Raw genomic sequence first — 18,561 nt, forward strand, 5'->3', positions numbered from 1 at the left:
TCGAAGGCTGTAGAAGTCTAGAGATGGAGTAAAGATATTATCACAGGAAACTATCTAAGGAGCTTGGCATGCTAGCTTGTCAGTGAGGGGGCTAAATTTCACTCCAAAGGCTAAGTTTTGACGATTGAAAAAATGGCATGGTAATTTTCAAAGGGGTCCCTTGACCCTGACCTCAAGCAATCTTAATGAAAATGAGTTATATGTATACCCATGGGTCTACCCTTTGAATACATTTTATGATGATCCAGACAGTTTGGGGGCAAAAACATGCAGTTTTTGTCAGGCTGTACAAATACATTATTTTTCCTACTCTAAAATTGAGTGTTAGTATATTTCTGAATACTGGAGTCAATAAAATTAGGTCTGGCTGTAAAGCCGAGACTATTGTGGATTCAATGAGTGAGACCTTCTTTTTAAGCTCACTGTATAAACTGAGCAGTTTTGACCTCTAGGATAATCACATCCTCCTGAAACTTTCCAACCATAAACTAGAGACCTAGGCCATTCAGGGGATATAGGGCTTCCTCCAAGTGTCAAAACTTTTTGATCCCAAATTATATCATGGATTTTTTTCCAATGTTTTTGTCACAAGGCACCTCATTTACAAAAACGAGTATTTCCAAGGCACACCTTGACATATTATTCTATATACATCATCAAAAATAAGTAAGTATTGCATGTTGCTGAAGGAGGTTCACATAAACATTTGCATTCACTCTGCCATGTAGCTGTACAAGAGGCCCAACTCCTGCTGCAGAAAACATCCCCCAATCCATGACACTTCCTCCTCCAAATGTAACTGACTTCTTTACACACTTTGGGTTCAGTCTTTCCCCAGTGCTACCCCAAACAATGTTTCCCATCAGACACAAATAAACTGAACGTCCTCTCATCACTGAAGTCACTCTGGACCAGTTCTCCTCTGTCCACACAACATGTTCCTCAGCAAAGGCAAGTCTAGCCTTTTTATTCTTTCTGCTGATGAGAGGTTTGGTCACTGCAGAGGGGGCTTTCAGTCCAAAAAGTCTTAAACAATGAGACACTGTGTGAAGAGACAGATCCTTGTACTGTTCAGCAGTGCACTGGCGAGCAACTCCAGCTGCAGTGTTGAACTGATTCCCCATTGAGAGTTTTTGCATAATCCTGTCCTCTCGTGCACTTGTTTTACATAGACGTGGAGGGACTTAAATTAATCTGTGCCTTTGTAAAGTTTCAATATTCATGAAATCACAGACTGTGAACACCCAACCTCTCTCTGATGGATAAGAGGGTCATCCCTTTGGCCTTCATCTGGACAACCTGCTGTCTCAGGGTTTCAGTCTCCTTAGAGCAGCTTCCATCTTACAAAGTAACCAGGAGAGCTGCAGATAAGTAGGGTGTGTTCAACAATAAAGTCAATTGTTCTCTAATTTTGCTTACTTCTTTTTTCATAAAATAAAGGTTTTTGTTGCAGTGCCTTGGTTATTTAAAAAACATGCAAGTACAGCAGGGGTATAGCTACAGCAGATATTCTATCAAATTCTGGACAATAAAAATAACAATATTTCAGAATAAATTAAGTATTTATACTTTGGTATAAAGTTCCACCTCCACATATGTATGTATATATACATTTCATTTATAGGATTTGTTCCATAACTATTGTTCTGTGATTCTGTTTTCTGTTGTTTTCTCCTGTTAGCGGTTCATGCTAAGAGTATAGTTGCCATCCTGCACCTGCTGGTGGCTCTGTCGCAACACTTCAGAGCACCAATCAGATTGCCAGACCACGTTTCTATTCAAATAGTGGTCGTTCAGGTGGGTGTAACCTTGATTTAAAGGCCTTCTGGTATGAATATACAGTTCTTGTCTATTTACGTGTATAACAAGTAAACACCTTTCTGGAGAATGCTTTGTATAACACTGCTCACCACTCCTGTGAATTAATCTTTGGATTTACAGGAGCCAGTATCTTTTTTCAGTAGAATAAAAAAGAAAAAATCACATTTACATAAGCTGTCCTCGATTCATGTCTTTCAGAAAAGAGAAGGCATCCTTCAGTCCAGACAAATTCAAGAGGAAATCACTGGCAACACAGAGTATGTACGCTCTGCTACCTGACTTGGTTTAACACCTCACAACATGTTTTGCTGTTGTTACTATCTGGCTCAAAGATGGCAACAAAAAGGGAGGCCACACAGACATCAATGTTTCAAAAAGGAATGAACCAAATTAACTAATAATAGGTGTAGAGTATGTAAGTAAATTATATCAGTTGTGTTAGCAATGGATAATGCAGTGGATAATGGGAAATATGGTGCAGGTATGTTGAAAGGTGCATCAAACCAAACAAAGGAGAAAGTGGTGGTGGTGGTGGTGCAGCAGGCCTGAGTCAGAGAGTGACCTCCCAGCTTTCAGGCCTCTTACGCCTTCTGGAGGCCACGCCCAAAGAAGGTGTGGTTAATCAATCAAGACAGTGACATACAGTGCTGGTGCAACCTGCTGCTAATAGCTCTATTACATTGAACTTGTTTCACCATTAACAAAAAGTCTCATTGGATTTAAAGATCTTTTGAGTGCATTTCTAAGTACAGCGAGTGCTGCTCCCCATATTGTTATGATTTAGATTTACTTCACTTGCCTATGATGGGGTGTAGTAGGTGCAGGAATCTTTGGGTTTCTCACGAATTATTCGATTCCAATTCTTCTACCATTCAAAACGATTCTCAGTTCAAATTCCATTCTCTGTTCATAACGATTCAAAATCAATTTTTTAATCGATTTAGTACACGCTTCAGGTTCTACTCCAGTCCTCTGAGAGGACTAATAAAGGCAGTGTGGCAAATTATGGCATGAAAGCATAAGATTATACTTTATTTTTTTAAAAAGGTATCAACTGATTGCAATTATGTAAACACACAAAGGCAAATCTATGACCAAATGTAATTCATATTCTTCCATTCTTCAAAAACATAGATAGTCATTTCGAAAAAATTGAACAAAAGTATTCCTGCAAAATTGGTATTTAGCCTAGCTTTAGTTTTTAATCCAAAATAATATTCTGGTGGACAGTATATTTTGAAATATCTTTTATTCTGAAACTCTACAGTGTAAAGTTCTGTGAATGTTATGCAATTAATCTTATTTCCATATTGATTTGGTATTTGGGCTTGGTTGTGTAACACTATTATGAAAACTGAAAACAGGACGTGGACACAACAGATACGACATATGTAGATGTGAAGGCTCGTCCTAAGCTGATTGATTATACACTTAATCAAGTTAAAATGGTTTCTTCAAGAATGTATTTTCCTTTTGCTGTCAGTTGGAACGAACAAGGTGAAACGACGCCACTAACATCCATTAGATCAAAATGGAAAGATGAGTCCCAGTGCTAACTAAAGGGCTTGTGATGATGAACAGGTGTGTTGATAAAAACAAATTCTAGATTCAGAATCATTCTATTACATCATAATTAATCAGTTGATTTATATTTTGTATTTATAATCTGAAATTGCCTGGTCCCAAATAATTAGCTGTTAGCAAATGACACATATAGTCTAGCATTGTATTGTATTGCAGTGTATAGCTCAGGGCTCAGGGTTCAAGGAAGTGCAGTGTCGAGTGTGAAGTCGTTTGGATGAGCAGCTCTCGAGAAAGCTGCAAGCAGCGATACTGGAGGCCAAGCGATCGGCCCGCCCTGAAAAGGCATTACACGAGTACATATTGAATGAAAACATCCTGACTTTTTGTGTGTATCACATACAAAGCTGTGTCCAGTTGCAGTGATTCCCTCCAATAAAAACATGCAGCCTACAAAGGTGCAGCAATGTGACTGGCCTCATGAATAACAAGATGTAACTGGTTTTGTGACCTGTTCAGTAACTATATTCTAGCATCTAAATCATAAATGGGCACCTCTCGAAAAGGAGATTTTTCAGATGCAGACTCAAAAGTGAGTGGAAGACGAAAATTCCCACAATTTGCCACCAAAAGCTTTGCAAACAAAGCCAACATAGAGCGATAGAAGTCCACAAATGTAGTATTTTTCTTTGCACAGGCATAAGATTCAAAACATGTTGGAATATCTATGCAGTATGCAGTTGAATCATCCTGGAACGCATTTAAAAAAAAACGCTAAATCACGGCGTCAATAGAGGCACTGGAGCGGCAAGAGAAGCCCATACATTCGCAAGTAACCATATAGTAGATATACCAGTTACATCGTCATAACACACATTTCAGAAAGTTTGTCATTCATGGTGTCAATAGAATGTAAGCGACGATTTGTGATGGATAGTTATCTCCATGTGCCTTGGATGAAGCTTGAAATAATTTCAGCAGCAAATTTGGCACTAGCCAATTCAGTTATTATTTATTATTTATCATATGTAATTTTACGTTAACACAGGGTCAATAATGATTTCTCAATGGGAGTGTGGTCAAAGAAAAAACAAGTGGGAATGTCAAATGTACAGATAGAAAAAATCTAGCAGCTAAGTTTACAGCTATGTTGTTGCATTACCACCATCTTTCGGAGCTATCTAGCTCCTACAGAGTGGTGTAAAGATTTCCACCCCTACCTCTTGTGGCTCTGTTCTGAAGGGTAACGAGAGAAAAGGGAGGGGCACTCAAGAACCAGGATAGGGGTAAAATGAGACATGGGATTGGGCCTTCAAATCGTGGGAGTGTGTGTCTGTGTGTGTGTACAGCCTGTCAGTAGAATTCATCATTGTGGTGGGACCTTAAATATGTTCTGAACTGCAGTCCACTGTGCTTTAGATATAATTTGAGAAGAATATTTTGTAGTGGTGAATAGACAACCATTATGTTTCAACAACATATATGATGGCACCCTTAGCTGAAGAATTAGACAATTTAAAACACACACACACACACACACACACACACACACACACTTATTGTCTCCCTGTGAGGCTGTCCTGCAGCCTGACAGCAGCAACGAGGGAGATAACGGCAGGCCAACACACACAAGCACACACATTTTGTCATGGTAGATGGATACACTGTTAATAGCACACTCACACATGGTCACAGTGGAAATACGGTTATTACCAACCCACCAGGAACATTGCCCAGACATGCCTGCCTTTGCCATCACAGATTACACCATGAACATGTGTGAGAGTGCGTGTGTGCGTTTGTATGTGTGTGAGTGTGTGCGCCTGCCATTTCTTGCTGGCCCGCCCACTGTGATGTCTCTTCCTCGGGGACACTCACACTGCAGTGTTCCGTACCCTCCAAAACCACCTGACCCTCTCCCACAACAACATCCTCCATAGTGCTAACATTGTAATAGTAGACAAGAGAGGCCCTCCATTCCCATACAAAACCTGCATGTACATTCTTCATCCATTGTATTAATATCAAACAGTTTTGTTCCGCTGTTGAGATTATTACATTGTGCTATAGCATGTGTCATTGTGAACATCCCAGTGTTGATGCCCAGCTTATTTGAATACCCAAGGTGCATCTGTGCTTATTGTTCATCAAATTATGATACCCTCGCTCTATTATTGTATTGTGATTTCTGTGACATAATACCCCCATTCTCTACATTCCTCTGTGATTGAATTGGAAGCACTCGTCTTTCATTTTCCAGTTATTTTCTATGAATGTTCAAGTGTGAAAAAGCAGATATTCCCTTTGATTTGTGCGTTTGACGTGTTTGTCTTCCCTTTTTCTCTCTCTCTCTCCTCCAATTTATTTTCTCTCAGGGCTTTCTCTGGCAGACACGGTATGTCCTCATAAAGAAGAGTTTATTGAGCAATTTTTTTTTCAGGAACATTCACATATCATTTTTTAACGAAAACATATTTTGTTTATTTTTCACAGAGCGCGACGCTTTTGATACCCTCTTTGACCATGCTCCAGATAAGCTGAATGTCGTCAAAAAGGTACTGAGGCTTTGCAGTGGCCGTCTCAATTGTATCAGTCGTGTATTAGAATATCAAGAAGGTCTAATGGAGAAATGGCAACTAACACTGAACCCTCATGTGCTTCGAAGCTTCGGTCATTGCCATGGTTATCGACATCCATTTAGTGTTCAGATGCACTTTTTATTATTTTTACAGAGCAAATGGAGCTCCTCCTTTCCGTGGATGACGATAGAGCATACTTGCCAACCTTGAGACTTCAAAAATAGGAATAATTGCAAAACCAAAGTGGGGAACTCGCCCAGATAAAAAAATTGCCATGAATTTACATTTGGTGTAGCAGTATTGTTGTTGTCCTGGTGGAAACAGAAGACCTTTAGATATGTAGGGCTTATGCACGCTCTACAGTGCCAGAAACAGGTTGTGATAAAGAAATGGGAAAAAAAAGGTGTTAACATCTATCATGAATCTGGAGCAGTAAGGAGAATCTTGTCTGCAGATATCTCTGCTCTTTAATCTCTATTCCAAAACCATTCTTGGACTTTATGTCATCGTTGTGAGGGGAAAGTGACTGTGTTTTAACGTGAGAAGAGTAGTGTTATAAGCAGCTCTTCTAATCTACAAAAGTTTTGAGCATGAAAGTTCATTCTTGACCTCGGAGTCAACTCCAGTTCTTCTTACTATCTCCTTTTTTCGAGAACTTTCAATCCCACCCCGATGGTCTTTCTGTCAGTGGATGGAGTATTCTTATTTGTCATGGAGCTGGCTGGACAACTGAGTAAACTCCATCCACTAATGTAGAAGGTGATATGTGATTGAGAGCCCCAGAAAAATAAGCTAGTAAGTGGGCCTTGAGTTAAAAAAAAACAACAATTCAATTCTTATTGATGCATAAGATATTGCATTAATCATGTCAAATTGTGATAGCCGCCGAGATACTGTGGTTTAGTTGCTAACAAGCCAGATGTCCGTAAAGTTGTGAATGCAGATATTTGTAAATTCTGTCTTGTTTGAAATGTTGCCAACTTCTGTTTTTCCTTGGTGTTTTTCTCAGACATTGATCACATTTGTGAACAAACACCTCAACAAGCTCAACCTAGAGGTATCTGAGTTGGACACACAGGTACGTCACACACCTACATACACACACAGGAAAACATTTTCAAAGGTCCTACAAAATGTTTCCCCTATATGCATTTGACAGCAATGTTGCTGCTAAATAATTAGTGCCAAATACAATAAACTTGCTGTCTCTACTTTCAGCAGTCATGTAAAAGAGAGGAAAATAGGTCAAAGACCCTGAGACATTGCCAACGCATAGCTGTCTTTTATTAGTTATTGGTTGTTCTAAAGAGCAGTTGGTGGCAACAAAGACGCCGCTCCACTCTGACGCTGGTCTCACTACCTACCTGTTACAACAAAGACATAGAGACGACAGGGAGCATGAAGCGTTTACCTCAGTAGCAAATATGGGATCAAATTCACAGTTTATTAATGAATGTAACGTTAGGCCTATCAGGGCCATCTGATTCCAAACTGCCACATTGTGACAACCCTCCCCCTCAGTGTCAGATACTAAATCACAGAGCACAAGTAAGGCACAAACAGACAATGAAGCTCTGCATTGGCTCCACTGACTTTGACTGCTGTGTGTTATCAATAGTTATCAATCACTAATAGTTATAATACTTGTTTCACGTTATACCTTTTAATGTTGCTTTTTTTTTATTTTTATTTTTTTTTTACCCAGAAATCATTTTTTACTTGCCCCTATAGAAATTGTTTATGGGCAGTAATCAATAATCAACAAAGACTAAAGTTGATTATAATCTTCAATCTTTATTTGGAGGTGCTCTACTTGAAATACTGAAAAATAAAAAAATGCATGCTGGGATTGCCTCCACACCACTTTCACAGGCTGTTTCTCAGTATGTGTAATAACAATGTTTTTTCATGGCCCCATGAACTAACAACGTACCATCTATCACAACATACAACAGAGAAACTCTGATTCCATCACTGACAGAGGGACAGACTTCATTCTCTGCTCAGGACGCCATTGCTCCACTATATCTTTACATAGAAAATAGCTGTTTGCTTCTTTTTTAATGTTCTGAATGTTGAGTATAGCTTCTTAAAGGTGTTATGGCACTTGAGGCAACTTATACAATACGAAGTTGGAGTTTCGTCCACATCCACCAACACCCCCCCACTAAAATCCTGTTTCCAGGGTCATTAAAATGTATGCTTGCGCTTTAGGACATAAACTTTGTCCTTACCCGCCTGATGAGTACTGCAACTCTCAACAGAGATGAGAAGGAATTCACTCCTTAGCTTCTTCCATCCTTAGCTTCAGAAAAAAAACAATGTGTTTATTTATTTTCTGCCACTTGCCCCGTGATTAGGCTTGTAGGTTGCTAAATTTAATGGCTCGACGTGGCATTTTACTTTCCCCAGGAAACCCTTATTGTTGATCCCTGCCTATGCCTAAATGGTATGGGTTTTTACTGGGCTGTGTTTTGTGTTATGATTTGATTAGCTAAACTAAACTTGTTTATAATATGACAACACCTAAAAATGTAACTGATATTAGATACATCATCTCCACCAATTTCCTTTTCAACTCATTTACTTTAAACATTTCACAGAAATGCGCTATATCATTTTGTTGCTGTAATTGGTTGTAGGTCACACTCCTTGAGATTGAGATGATGCTAGGCTAGGAGAGAGAAGTAGGAGCGGCAAGAAGTCGCAAAACATTTTGTTAAATGTTATTCGTCAACTACGACCGTGTGCAGGTGTTTCTAAAGCCTTTTCTCCATTCTGGAGGCGGGAAATATCTTCTACTGGCACAAAATAAAACACTGTATACTAATGTTTGAATATTTTGAAAAGCATGCCCATCTTAACATTTTTTTTAATCTGTCATTGAGATTTTAGCCTTCTGTAAACATACCTGAGATAATGCCACTTGTTTCCAAATCAGTTCAACTTGTTGACACCAAATGTCAGCACTGTTCAGTAACAGCGGACTGAGCATAAGTCTGTTTACGTCACTGTGCTTCTGTCTCAGTTTGCAGACGGTGTTTATCTGGTATTGCTGATGGGGCTGCTGGAGGGATACTTTGTGCCGCTCTATAACTTTTTCCTCACACCAGAGAATTTCGACCAAAAGGTAAAGTGTGAATTCTTGCTCCATATCCGTCATTGAGCTGGACTTCTGATTTTGAAAGCTTCTGACAAGGTTGTAGTTTGCTCCCTCATGGAGGGCAGCAGTCTGAAATGTACCAATGTATCTCATTTAAATCTGTTACAAAAGATTTCAACAGTGACCTTTTTGGACCTTGTGAAAAAGGTTTAATTTTTGTTACCAAAATATTTTTAAAAATCTCTCTGAAGGCATGTTTGCAATTTTGCATGCAACTACTTCTGCTCACTTTTGTCGCGAATGACAAAAGTAAATAGCTAATCATGCTGCTGATAAACTGAGGCCGTGTTTTTCGTTGTATTAACGTGAAAATGTGAGTCTAAATCTAAAAGTGGTGATTTTACAGTTAAAAGTGAGAGTTGTGTAAACATCTGGAAATATATAAAAAGGACCACATATGGAAAATTAGAATTTTATTGAAGCCCTTCGCTCTCCTACTTTAACTTGGACGTATATTTACGAGATATTTTCTGCTCGTCTCGTCGTGAGCTCTACCATATCAGTGTGTCTTTTCTCTTCGAGGTCCGTGAGGAACGACTGTGATCCATCTTTGGTCTTGACCTATAGTTTAAGAAACTCTTAAATCAATACTTCATTTCTGAGGAGCCTGTGCACTCAGAGCCAGGACTCTCCTCTCAATAAGAACAGTGATTGATTTTTTACTACCTAATGAAAGCACTTCTTCTTGCCTTTTTTGGCGAGTATTCCAATATCTGCGTCTGTGGCGACATTTGTGGGCCGGATGTAAATAAGCCGCTATGTTATTGACGCTTCTGACAGCATTTGGTCTGTCGGCCCAGATCGTCACCAACAGCTTTGCCGCGTTGACTTGTAATTGGAAATCAAAAATTCCAACTTCTGAGTCAGGCTTGTAAGGGCAGAAGTGTAATAGGAACGTGTGTGCGTATGGATTTAAGAGGGTAACATTTAGGGGGCGGACTGGAAGTAGAGAAGTGAATGTGTTTCAGTAAAGTTTACAAAAGAGCAAAAAAGAAATACAGTAGTAAACACACATAGTGAACATGAACGTGACAAGAGGCTCGCAAACAGGCTTGCAAACAGGCTCGCCTACAGTTACATCTTACCGCCAAAAAGGCAGCTAGAAACAAGAGATCTCAAATCTTATAGAGCACAACTTAAAGTATTGTAATTCTACAAGTATTGCGATTCTATATTACGATTTATCATTTATTTTTGTTTCCTTTTTTAACACTAGAGTAAACCATGGGGGAAAGTTGAATCATACACTTTGACATTCACTTTGGAAAATCTCTAAATTGATAGCGCAAACATGTAACTATTCAGGAATGTAGCTATTTCAAGGAAAGAATACGGGCCATTTACTCTGGAATGTGCCTAAATTGATTCAGTAAAATGCTTGAATTGTGTCTGTACTTAGAGAAGTCCTCAGTTCAGATTTCAAAGTTTCAGTTGTTTTTTTTCCAGCAACCCAAAAAAATCACAGAATAAAGACATTTCACAAAGTTTTCGCTCAGTTTTTCACACAGTTTTGACGGATAAATCATAAGTAGTATAAATAAGCAATTCATTCTTATACATTTAAAGTTTTAAATACTAAAAAATAAAGCTAATTAGTTACTCATTTTAATAAAGGTCTTATTTTCTCTTTTGTCTATTTACTATTAGTATTTCTTATCTGACTACACAATTAATCGATATAACAATCAACAGAATAGTCGATTACTAACATAATCGCAAGCTGCGCCCCTAATTTTGTCATCTGCCTGTGGTTTGTAATGATGATTATTTAGCAAAATCAATAACTTTATGTTCAGAAGTGGTTTACTCATGTTCTGTGTATTGTATATGTAGGCTATAATTGCTTTATATTTGTGCCTTCAAATTAAAGCTGGCAAATGAATGAAGCAACTGTTGTGGAGTGGCCCTGGTTGACTTGTTACTGGACAGCAAGAATTCCAACAAAATGTACTTGAGCACAGGTTTTTTCCGCTCTACCATATCAGTGTGTCTTTTCTCTTCGAGGTCCGTGAGGAACGACTGTGATCCATCTTTGGTCTTGACCTATAGTTTAAGAAACTCTTAAATCAATACTTAATTTCTGAGGAGCCTGTGCACTCGGAGCCAGGACTCTCCTCTCAATAGCCTGATAAATGCCATCCGTTTTCCCCATTGCCCATTCAGTGCGGAGCCATCCCTCCTCTCCATTGGCCTTTGTAGTACTATGGTATTCTAAACAGGCAATCTGCGGAGACACCACAGTAGCCTTTTGTTTGGGTCTTGGCCAGAGTCCCCTGCCAAGCTCCAAAGCAGAATGGGCATCGGTGTTACAATGTGTACACACACACACTCCTGGCCCGGAAGAACAGGCACCAGCCCCACAGCATCTGTAATCTCCTTTTGCACAGGGAAACACTGGAGTGGCTTAGGGGCTCGGCTCTATTACTGTGTGTGTGTGTGTGTGTGTGTGTGTGTGTGTGTGTGTGTGTGTGTGTGTGTGTGTGTGTGTGTGTGTGTGTGTGTGTGTGTGTGTGTGTGTGTGTGTGTGTGTGTGTGTGTGTGTGTGTGTGTGTGTGTGTGTGTGTGTGTGTGTGTGTGTGTGTGTGTGTGTGTGTGTGTGTGTGTGTGTGTGTGTGTGTGGCACTATAGGGGTGGGCTGTGAAAAGTAGCACAAGGCATCAAGAAAACACTCCTGCTTGTGCTCAGTAGATCTCTACTTAAGGCTCATTCTCTTCCTTTCTTTTTGATTGTATTAGACGACAAAGGTCACGCTTTTCGCACAATAAACCCTTGTTGGGCAAAGCTTTTAGTACATCACAGCAGGACGCGCAAACACACACACACACACACACACACACACACACACACACACACACACACACACACACACACACACACACACACACACACACACACATACAATGGGCATAGAACATCTTTCAGCTTTTTCTATATCTTCCCTATAATTGGTTTTCCTTCTCTTGAACTCAAGTCTGTTCACAAGTCAGATTGGCTTAGACGTCTTTGCTGGTTGCCTCCCCACAACTGTATCGCTGCTCCTCTAAATGCAGCAGGATTGAAAATCAAAGTAATTCCATCTTTAAATTGTCCACCTGAAAAAGATTCAGGCTCCATCTTTTGAATAAGCATTTTGGCATGGTTCATCGCGATTTGTTCGTTTCCAGGAAAAGCCGTCTCATGCATCTAATGTAAGAAACACTCTACGCTGTGTTGTGTAGAAGTGTTGCTACTTACTGTTGTTAGTGTTTTTTAATGACATGTAAAACCTGGCTTTCAATGACTGTATCCATTTCTTGGAGTTTTGAGGTCTGTGAGTGACACTGCAGACATGTATCCATTTATAAATGAGGGAACAGAGTGTTTGTGCAGCTGCTGAAGGCTTATGGTCTTACAGAACAGAGCAGGGTTGTGTTTGCCAGCACAGGAAGCTGCTGCAGCGCGATTGAATGGACCCAGAGTGTATTGTGAGATTTAGCAACCAGTGTCTCTATGTTCCCTTATCAGTGAAGAGCTGTGTGTGTGTGTGTGTGTGTGTGTGTGTGTGTGTGTGTGTGTGTGTGTGTGTGTGTGTGTGTGTGTGTGTGTGTGTGTGTGTGTGTGTGTGTGTGTGTGTGTGTGTGTGTGTGTGTGTGTGTGTGTGTGTGTGTGTGTGTGTGTGTGTGTGTGTGTGTGTGTGTGTGTGTGTGTGTGTGTGTGTGTGTGTGTGTGTGTGTGTGTAAGATTTGATTTATACCAATGCCATTATCGATTCAGCTTATCAGTCCGATTCTTTAATCGATTCCCATATTGATTCCTGATCAGTCTTCTGTGTGGATAAAAGGGCGGCCTACACATGTTTTAGTGTCTGAAAAAGTTTTATTATCCAAGTTTGAGCATGGTGTCGATGAAATGAGAGAATGTAATGAAATGAGAAGTCCGGCATGGAACCAATGTTCTTACAAAAGGATGTTTACCCTCAGTAACAGACCTGCTGCTTGATTGGAACAGTTTGACCCTCATGTGGAGGGTCAAATGCAAGGCATTCCTGGAATTTAAGCCCACGACGTGTAGCAAAATGTTTCACCATTGTTCTGGTGTTTGCACACTTTCTGGACATTATCATTTAAAGGACAGGCAACACCGTTGTCATCTTTCTTCGTTAAATGAAGCCACTCTTTGGAACATTTTTTTATCCCTGCCATTACTCCTTCCTGTTACAAGTTTCCAGCGGTGTGTGAGTTTATCGCATTGTTTTGCAGTGTGCAACTGTCAGAAAAAATGCCGGCCTTATAAAAGGAATTGCTGTGCTCGGAGGCGTAGGATTCTAATTCCAAATTTGTTACCGGTTCTCAATTCCCATCCCCTGTGTGTGTGCGTGTGTGTGCGTGCGTGTGTGTGAGTGTGTGTGGCGTTTGCATGTACACAGTTAGTGAAAATGCTTCCTGCTGCACTTTCTTGTGTCCTAACAGTCTCAACGCTCTCTCTGCAGGTCCACAACGTGTCCTTCTCCTTTGAACTGATGCAGGACGGAGGTCTGGAAAGACCAAAGCCCCGACCAGAGGGTAGGAAGTACATTTAACAAGGGATGTCCCAGCTGTTTTGGCCCGATCCAAGTCTTTTAATGTTCTAATAATGTTGCATCCTCAGTACTTTTAAAAATTATCTGTTGATTAAATATGCATCTGACAAATTGAAAGAAAATGGCCTTCTATGTTTGACACACTTATTTTTCAACAGCTGCAGCAAATGTGTTGTTAGCAGTGTATAACGGAACTCAAAATGTAGGTCTAATATTGTTCATAGATAAAAAGATAAAGGGTTTTTAAATACTGGCGTCTGCTAAAGGAGAGATTTGTCTGCTGGATACAGGCCATTACAGCTGAAGGGAGGCAGGAGTGTGGCATCCACAGTCCAGCCTGCAGCCGCTCTTGTTTAATGCACTTTACACTCGCATGTGTACTCGAATACATCTATATACAACTTCTATTCTTTCTCTATGTTTTTTTCCAGATATAGTGAACTGCGACCTTAAATCGACACTGCGCGTCCTCTACAACCTCTTCACCAGGTACAGGAACGTGGACTGAGCACCATGCGTGGAGAGAGGGAACACTTATACCATGGACCACACGTTAGAGCTTAAAAAAAATCTTTCTATTCGTTGTGTGTTTTTATCTGAATGCATGCATTGTTCGATCATGTACCACACACAAATCTGTCTTTTTTTTACTATTTAATCCTGGAGAGATATTTGGCTTGTGTGCCACACATTGTTGAACTCTTTATTGTATATGTGGCATTGCTATACAGTCCTACAGACATCTATGAACTAAATAAGATAGCCAATGTTTAGCTAAAGACCCCCTCCACTCTAAAATGTATTTTTCTTCTGTTTATGTCCTCTAAATGTCTTACCTTGACTGTACTGACTTGTATGTGTACAGTACACAGTACAGTACAGCACACTGAAACTATTTTTGAGGATCCATGGAGGTCCAAGCTCCCGCCCAACTGATAGAAAGCAGGCAGCGCAGTCTACAGTATTTTGCAAGGGCAACATTGGCTTAGTGCCGCCCAGGATGATTGTTATTGGTTTAAAGAAATACAAACAAGGCAGAATGATAAGCCGGTGTAGCCAGAACACACTCCGCAGCGCTGTGAATATGTGGTAATGCAAGATGAATGGCCTACTGATAAAAGTATTGCAATGTTTATATATTGGCAGAATTCACACTGTGGCGACAAATCTGGAATAAATGCTGTATTCAGTTACTGCTAATGCAAACGGAACACTTCCTGCTGCTGCCCATTCAAAAACATTTAACTGAAACACAAGTTGACTTTTATTATGAAGTAGTCACAGGAAATGCAATGTCCATTAAAAATGCATCTACAAGACAACCGTCCTTTTTACAGCATTTGTTGACAGTGGATCGGTTTGAAATCTGTCAGGAAGTAAAGAGCAGTGAGCAGGAGCCCCACTGAGCTGTTAGATGAGGAGCTGCAGGCGACAGGCTGCACACCTGTAACACTCTGGCTGCGGGCACACACATGCCGTGACATGTGCAGCATCAAATCAGATCATGGTCGCTCACAGAATGACAGAAAAAGGCAAATTATTATATTATAAGACTTTAATTAAAATGACAGTAGTTTGTTTTCTGGCACCTATGGTGTTAAACTGCTTCGGCTGTCGCTAAAACAACCAAGACTGATAGATTAACGATTGCCTCTTTAAACCAAATATTAATCACAGCAGAGTATTTTTGCATAAAAACAAAGACTTAAAGTCATAGAGGTTATTCTGTAATAACTGTCGTCTGCATAGATATCATGAAGGGGAGATTTTAGATGAACTACACCTGTATCTTAATTCCGCAAAGAAAACGTTTAACAGTATTTATTGTACATTTTGATACGCTTGTTCTTTATGAGTTTTCCATCTATTTTTTAGTTTCTTCTGTCTGCTCTTGTTAAGTCGTTCATAAGTGCCTTTATTCAAACGTGAACACAGCTATCAGCTCCCCATACATAGTATTTAGTATTGGTATCGTCCCAGACTTCCTTTGCATGTATTGAGGGATAATTGACCAAAGCTTTGTTCTATTCACACTGTAAAACCTTCAAGGCGTTCCTCAGCAGCCACTCACTTTTATTGTATTCCATTGAGGTGGTACAAAGTACATTAACAATATATAATCACGCTGCTCTGCTCTGCGGTTGAATACATTTTATGCATTGTATTTTTAATGCACATTAGATTGAATTGACTGAATATACATGTAATAAATGTATGTTGTGTTCGACTTCCGAGCCAATTTCATTTCTTCAACAAAAAATGCAGTAACTGCATGGTTCAAGCTGCCAACACTTTCTCCATCATGTATCTATTTATGTTTTAATACATTATATTCAATAAATATTTCAGTCCCTTAATGCCGCTGCATTTTTTTGTCTCTCAAAGGAAGCAAAGGTGGATGCTTTCCCAGCCAAGCAACTATCGATCGGTCAGATTGGTTCCAATTTAGCCTGCTCAGATAAAAACAAGTGGAGCTACACAACAATTTTCTTGAGATTAAGATTGTGATAGTCTGTTAGAGTCTTCTATTGAGAGAGAGCGTTAACAGAGTTTTTCTGACATAAACTGAAATACAGTAGACAGTTACTGAATGGATGAAAAGGTTCATTTTTCATCACACATTCCACATTAGCTTTTGGAAAGAAAGTAGGGGAAATGGGTTTGTATACTGTTGTGTTTGTGTGCGTGTTTGTGTGTTGATGTATTATTGTTATACTGTGGCATTGCAGTATTCTCTGCTGACACCCACGCACGTTACGAAACCACTCTGATTCAGAGGTTTTTGATTGCAAGTTGTTTTTTTAATTTCCAGTTTTGTCCGTCTGTATTTTATGAACACAGAAACCTCTGATTGTGCGTTTGTGATTGATTGATTGATTGATTTTATTTGATGATTAGAAAACACACAACACTGCACGACAGTCAATACTAAAATATCACCAAGGATGAAAAGACTATAAAGCACTAAGGCTTCCATTGTGGTCCTCCAAAACAAATGCAAACAATAAAATTAACATAGAAATAGCAGGGAACGGGGTAGATATGTCAATATGCTCTTTTTGGTCATAAAAAGCATGTCTGTGTGTGTGTGTGTGTGTGTGTGTGTGTGTGTGTGTGTGTGTGTGTGTGTGTGTGTGTGTGTGTGTGTGTGTGTGTGTGTGTGTGTGTGTGTGTGTGTGTGTGTGTGTGTGTGTGTGTGTGTGTGTGTGTGTGTGTGTGTGTGTGTGTGTGTGTGTGTGTGTGTGTGTGTGTGTGTGTGTGTGTGTGTGTGTGTGTGTGTGTGTGTGTGTGTGTGTGTGGGTCGGAAATTGTAGAGTTATCCTTGTGTATTGTAGCATATTTCAAGATGAGAACATTGTAGAGGTTATAATCCAATCTTCAATCGAGAGTTTGTGTGAAAGGGCTCACGTGCCTCCACTCTGCACTGCAGTATTCTTTTATGTTGTTGCTAACCTCAGTAGGCTACATGTTGCTAACAGTGTACGGCTAACATCCATCAGAAATGCCGCAAAATAATAATAAAATGCTTTAATGGGTCGCCAAATATACTTTGCGGCTGTTAATTTATCTGGGTGGCCCAACCCAGTAACTTTAACTACATGTGTAGGGACTGGGGAGACACTGAAAAGTATTTTTAACATGATTTTTTAATTAAGTTCTTTTTAACAAACGACCAACTCCTTTAAGAAATAACTTAAAACTACGTTTTCACAGGAAGCTTTTTTTCAACCGCTATATCGAAAACATGCAGCACACCGCAACACTTTGCTAACTATTTGCTGTGGGCTTTGGTGGTGTTAATACATTTCTATCAGTTTTTATAATCTGTATATCTCCAATCACACACTTTGCAGCTTAAAAAGTTGAAAACATACATCATTAGTACCTCAAGTGACAGAGGCTGGACCAGTAAGAAAAGAAAATACTTCTGGCCTTACAACTTTTCTGGTGGAAACCCTGTAGCTAGCTTGCAAACCTTAGCTTTGGCTATACTTACCGCTCAGGAAGAAAATGAGCTTTTCAGCCCTTGAAAGTCCTTCAGCTGACCTCAACAAGCTCACTGAAGAATTCTGGATCTGGCCTCGCCCTGGGTTGCCTGTCCATGGAGCTAGCGTTAGCGATCTGCAACTAAGTTATAGTTTAGCAATCCTGAAACCCGGTGTCAGTCAGACCCAGACTCTGATGAGGAATATGTTAAATAAGTATCAGAGTGGTAAGTGTAGTTAGCATCTTATATTAGTTTCTGTTGTTTGTTCGCTTGTAACTGTGGGGTCATCCCTATGTTCCCACGTGGGGAACATCGGACCCTTTTACCCAAAGGGTGGCCATGTCCCCCGGTTGCATAAGCCTTTGCCTCCGCTGATTTAATTTAGCATTTTGTTAGGGTGAGGGGTTACGGTTAGGGTCAGGGTTAGGGGGTAATGTTAGGGTCTACATACGCCCATTTTTTGAAAAGCGGGGAACATCTCGATACAGTCAGTGTCAGACATTTTAGAGGACAGAAACGAGAAAAACCCTTTTTGGAGTTAAGGGGGACTTTAAGTTATTTTTGGTAAATTAATGTGTACTTATATGATGCCTATCTAGTCTTCCAGCCACTCAAGGCCCTTTTACACTACATGCCACGTTCACCCATTCCCACATTCATTCATACATTGATGGCAGAGACAGCCATGCTCATCAAGAGGTAATCTAATTAGCAGATGCACATTCACATGGCATTGCCTTCGGGCCCAGGGACACTTAGACATGCGGACTGGAGGAACAGCCGACCTTCTGATTAGTAGATGACCCGCTCTACCTCAGGAGACACGACCGCCCCCATTTTTATATGTGAAGACAGAAAAAGAGCTATAGGCTCATATACAGTATGTGTGTGTGTGTGTGTGTTGACTAAATGCCTGGTGTAATATTTGGTA

General features: G+C 40.0%; 1 protein-coding gene across 1 annotated transcript in view; it reads left to right on the forward strand.

The window, feature by feature from the left end:
* parvaa (parvin, alpha a) overlaps nt 1-15,989 on the forward strand; it is a 31,049-nt gene extending 15,060 nt beyond the window's left edge. The window contains exons 6-13 of the mRNA XM_083916863.1: nt 1,682-1,797; nt 2,020-2,078; nt 5,718-5,737; nt 5,836-5,897; nt 6,931-6,999; nt 8,950-9,051; nt 13,553-13,625; nt 14,074-15,989. Of these exons, the coding sequence (XP_083772989.1) occupies nt 1,682-1,797; nt 2,020-2,078; nt 5,718-5,737; nt 5,836-5,897; nt 6,931-6,999; nt 8,950-9,051; nt 13,553-13,625; nt 14,074-14,150 (578 nt within the window). The 3' untranslated portion in view covers nt 14,151-15,989. The remainder of the gene's footprint in view (nt 1-1,681; nt 1,798-2,019; nt 2,079-5,717; nt 5,738-5,835; nt 5,898-6,930; nt 7,000-8,949; nt 9,052-13,552; nt 13,626-14,073) is intronic.
* The last annotated feature ends 2,572 nt before the right edge of the window (nt 15,990-18,561 follow it).

The sequence above is a fragment of the Echiichthys vipera genome (assembly GCF_963691815.1).
Source record: "Echiichthys vipera genome assembly, chromosome: 7".
Classification (NCBI taxonomy): Eukaryota; Metazoa; Chordata; class Actinopteri; order Perciformes; family Trachinidae; genus Echiichthys; species Echiichthys vipera.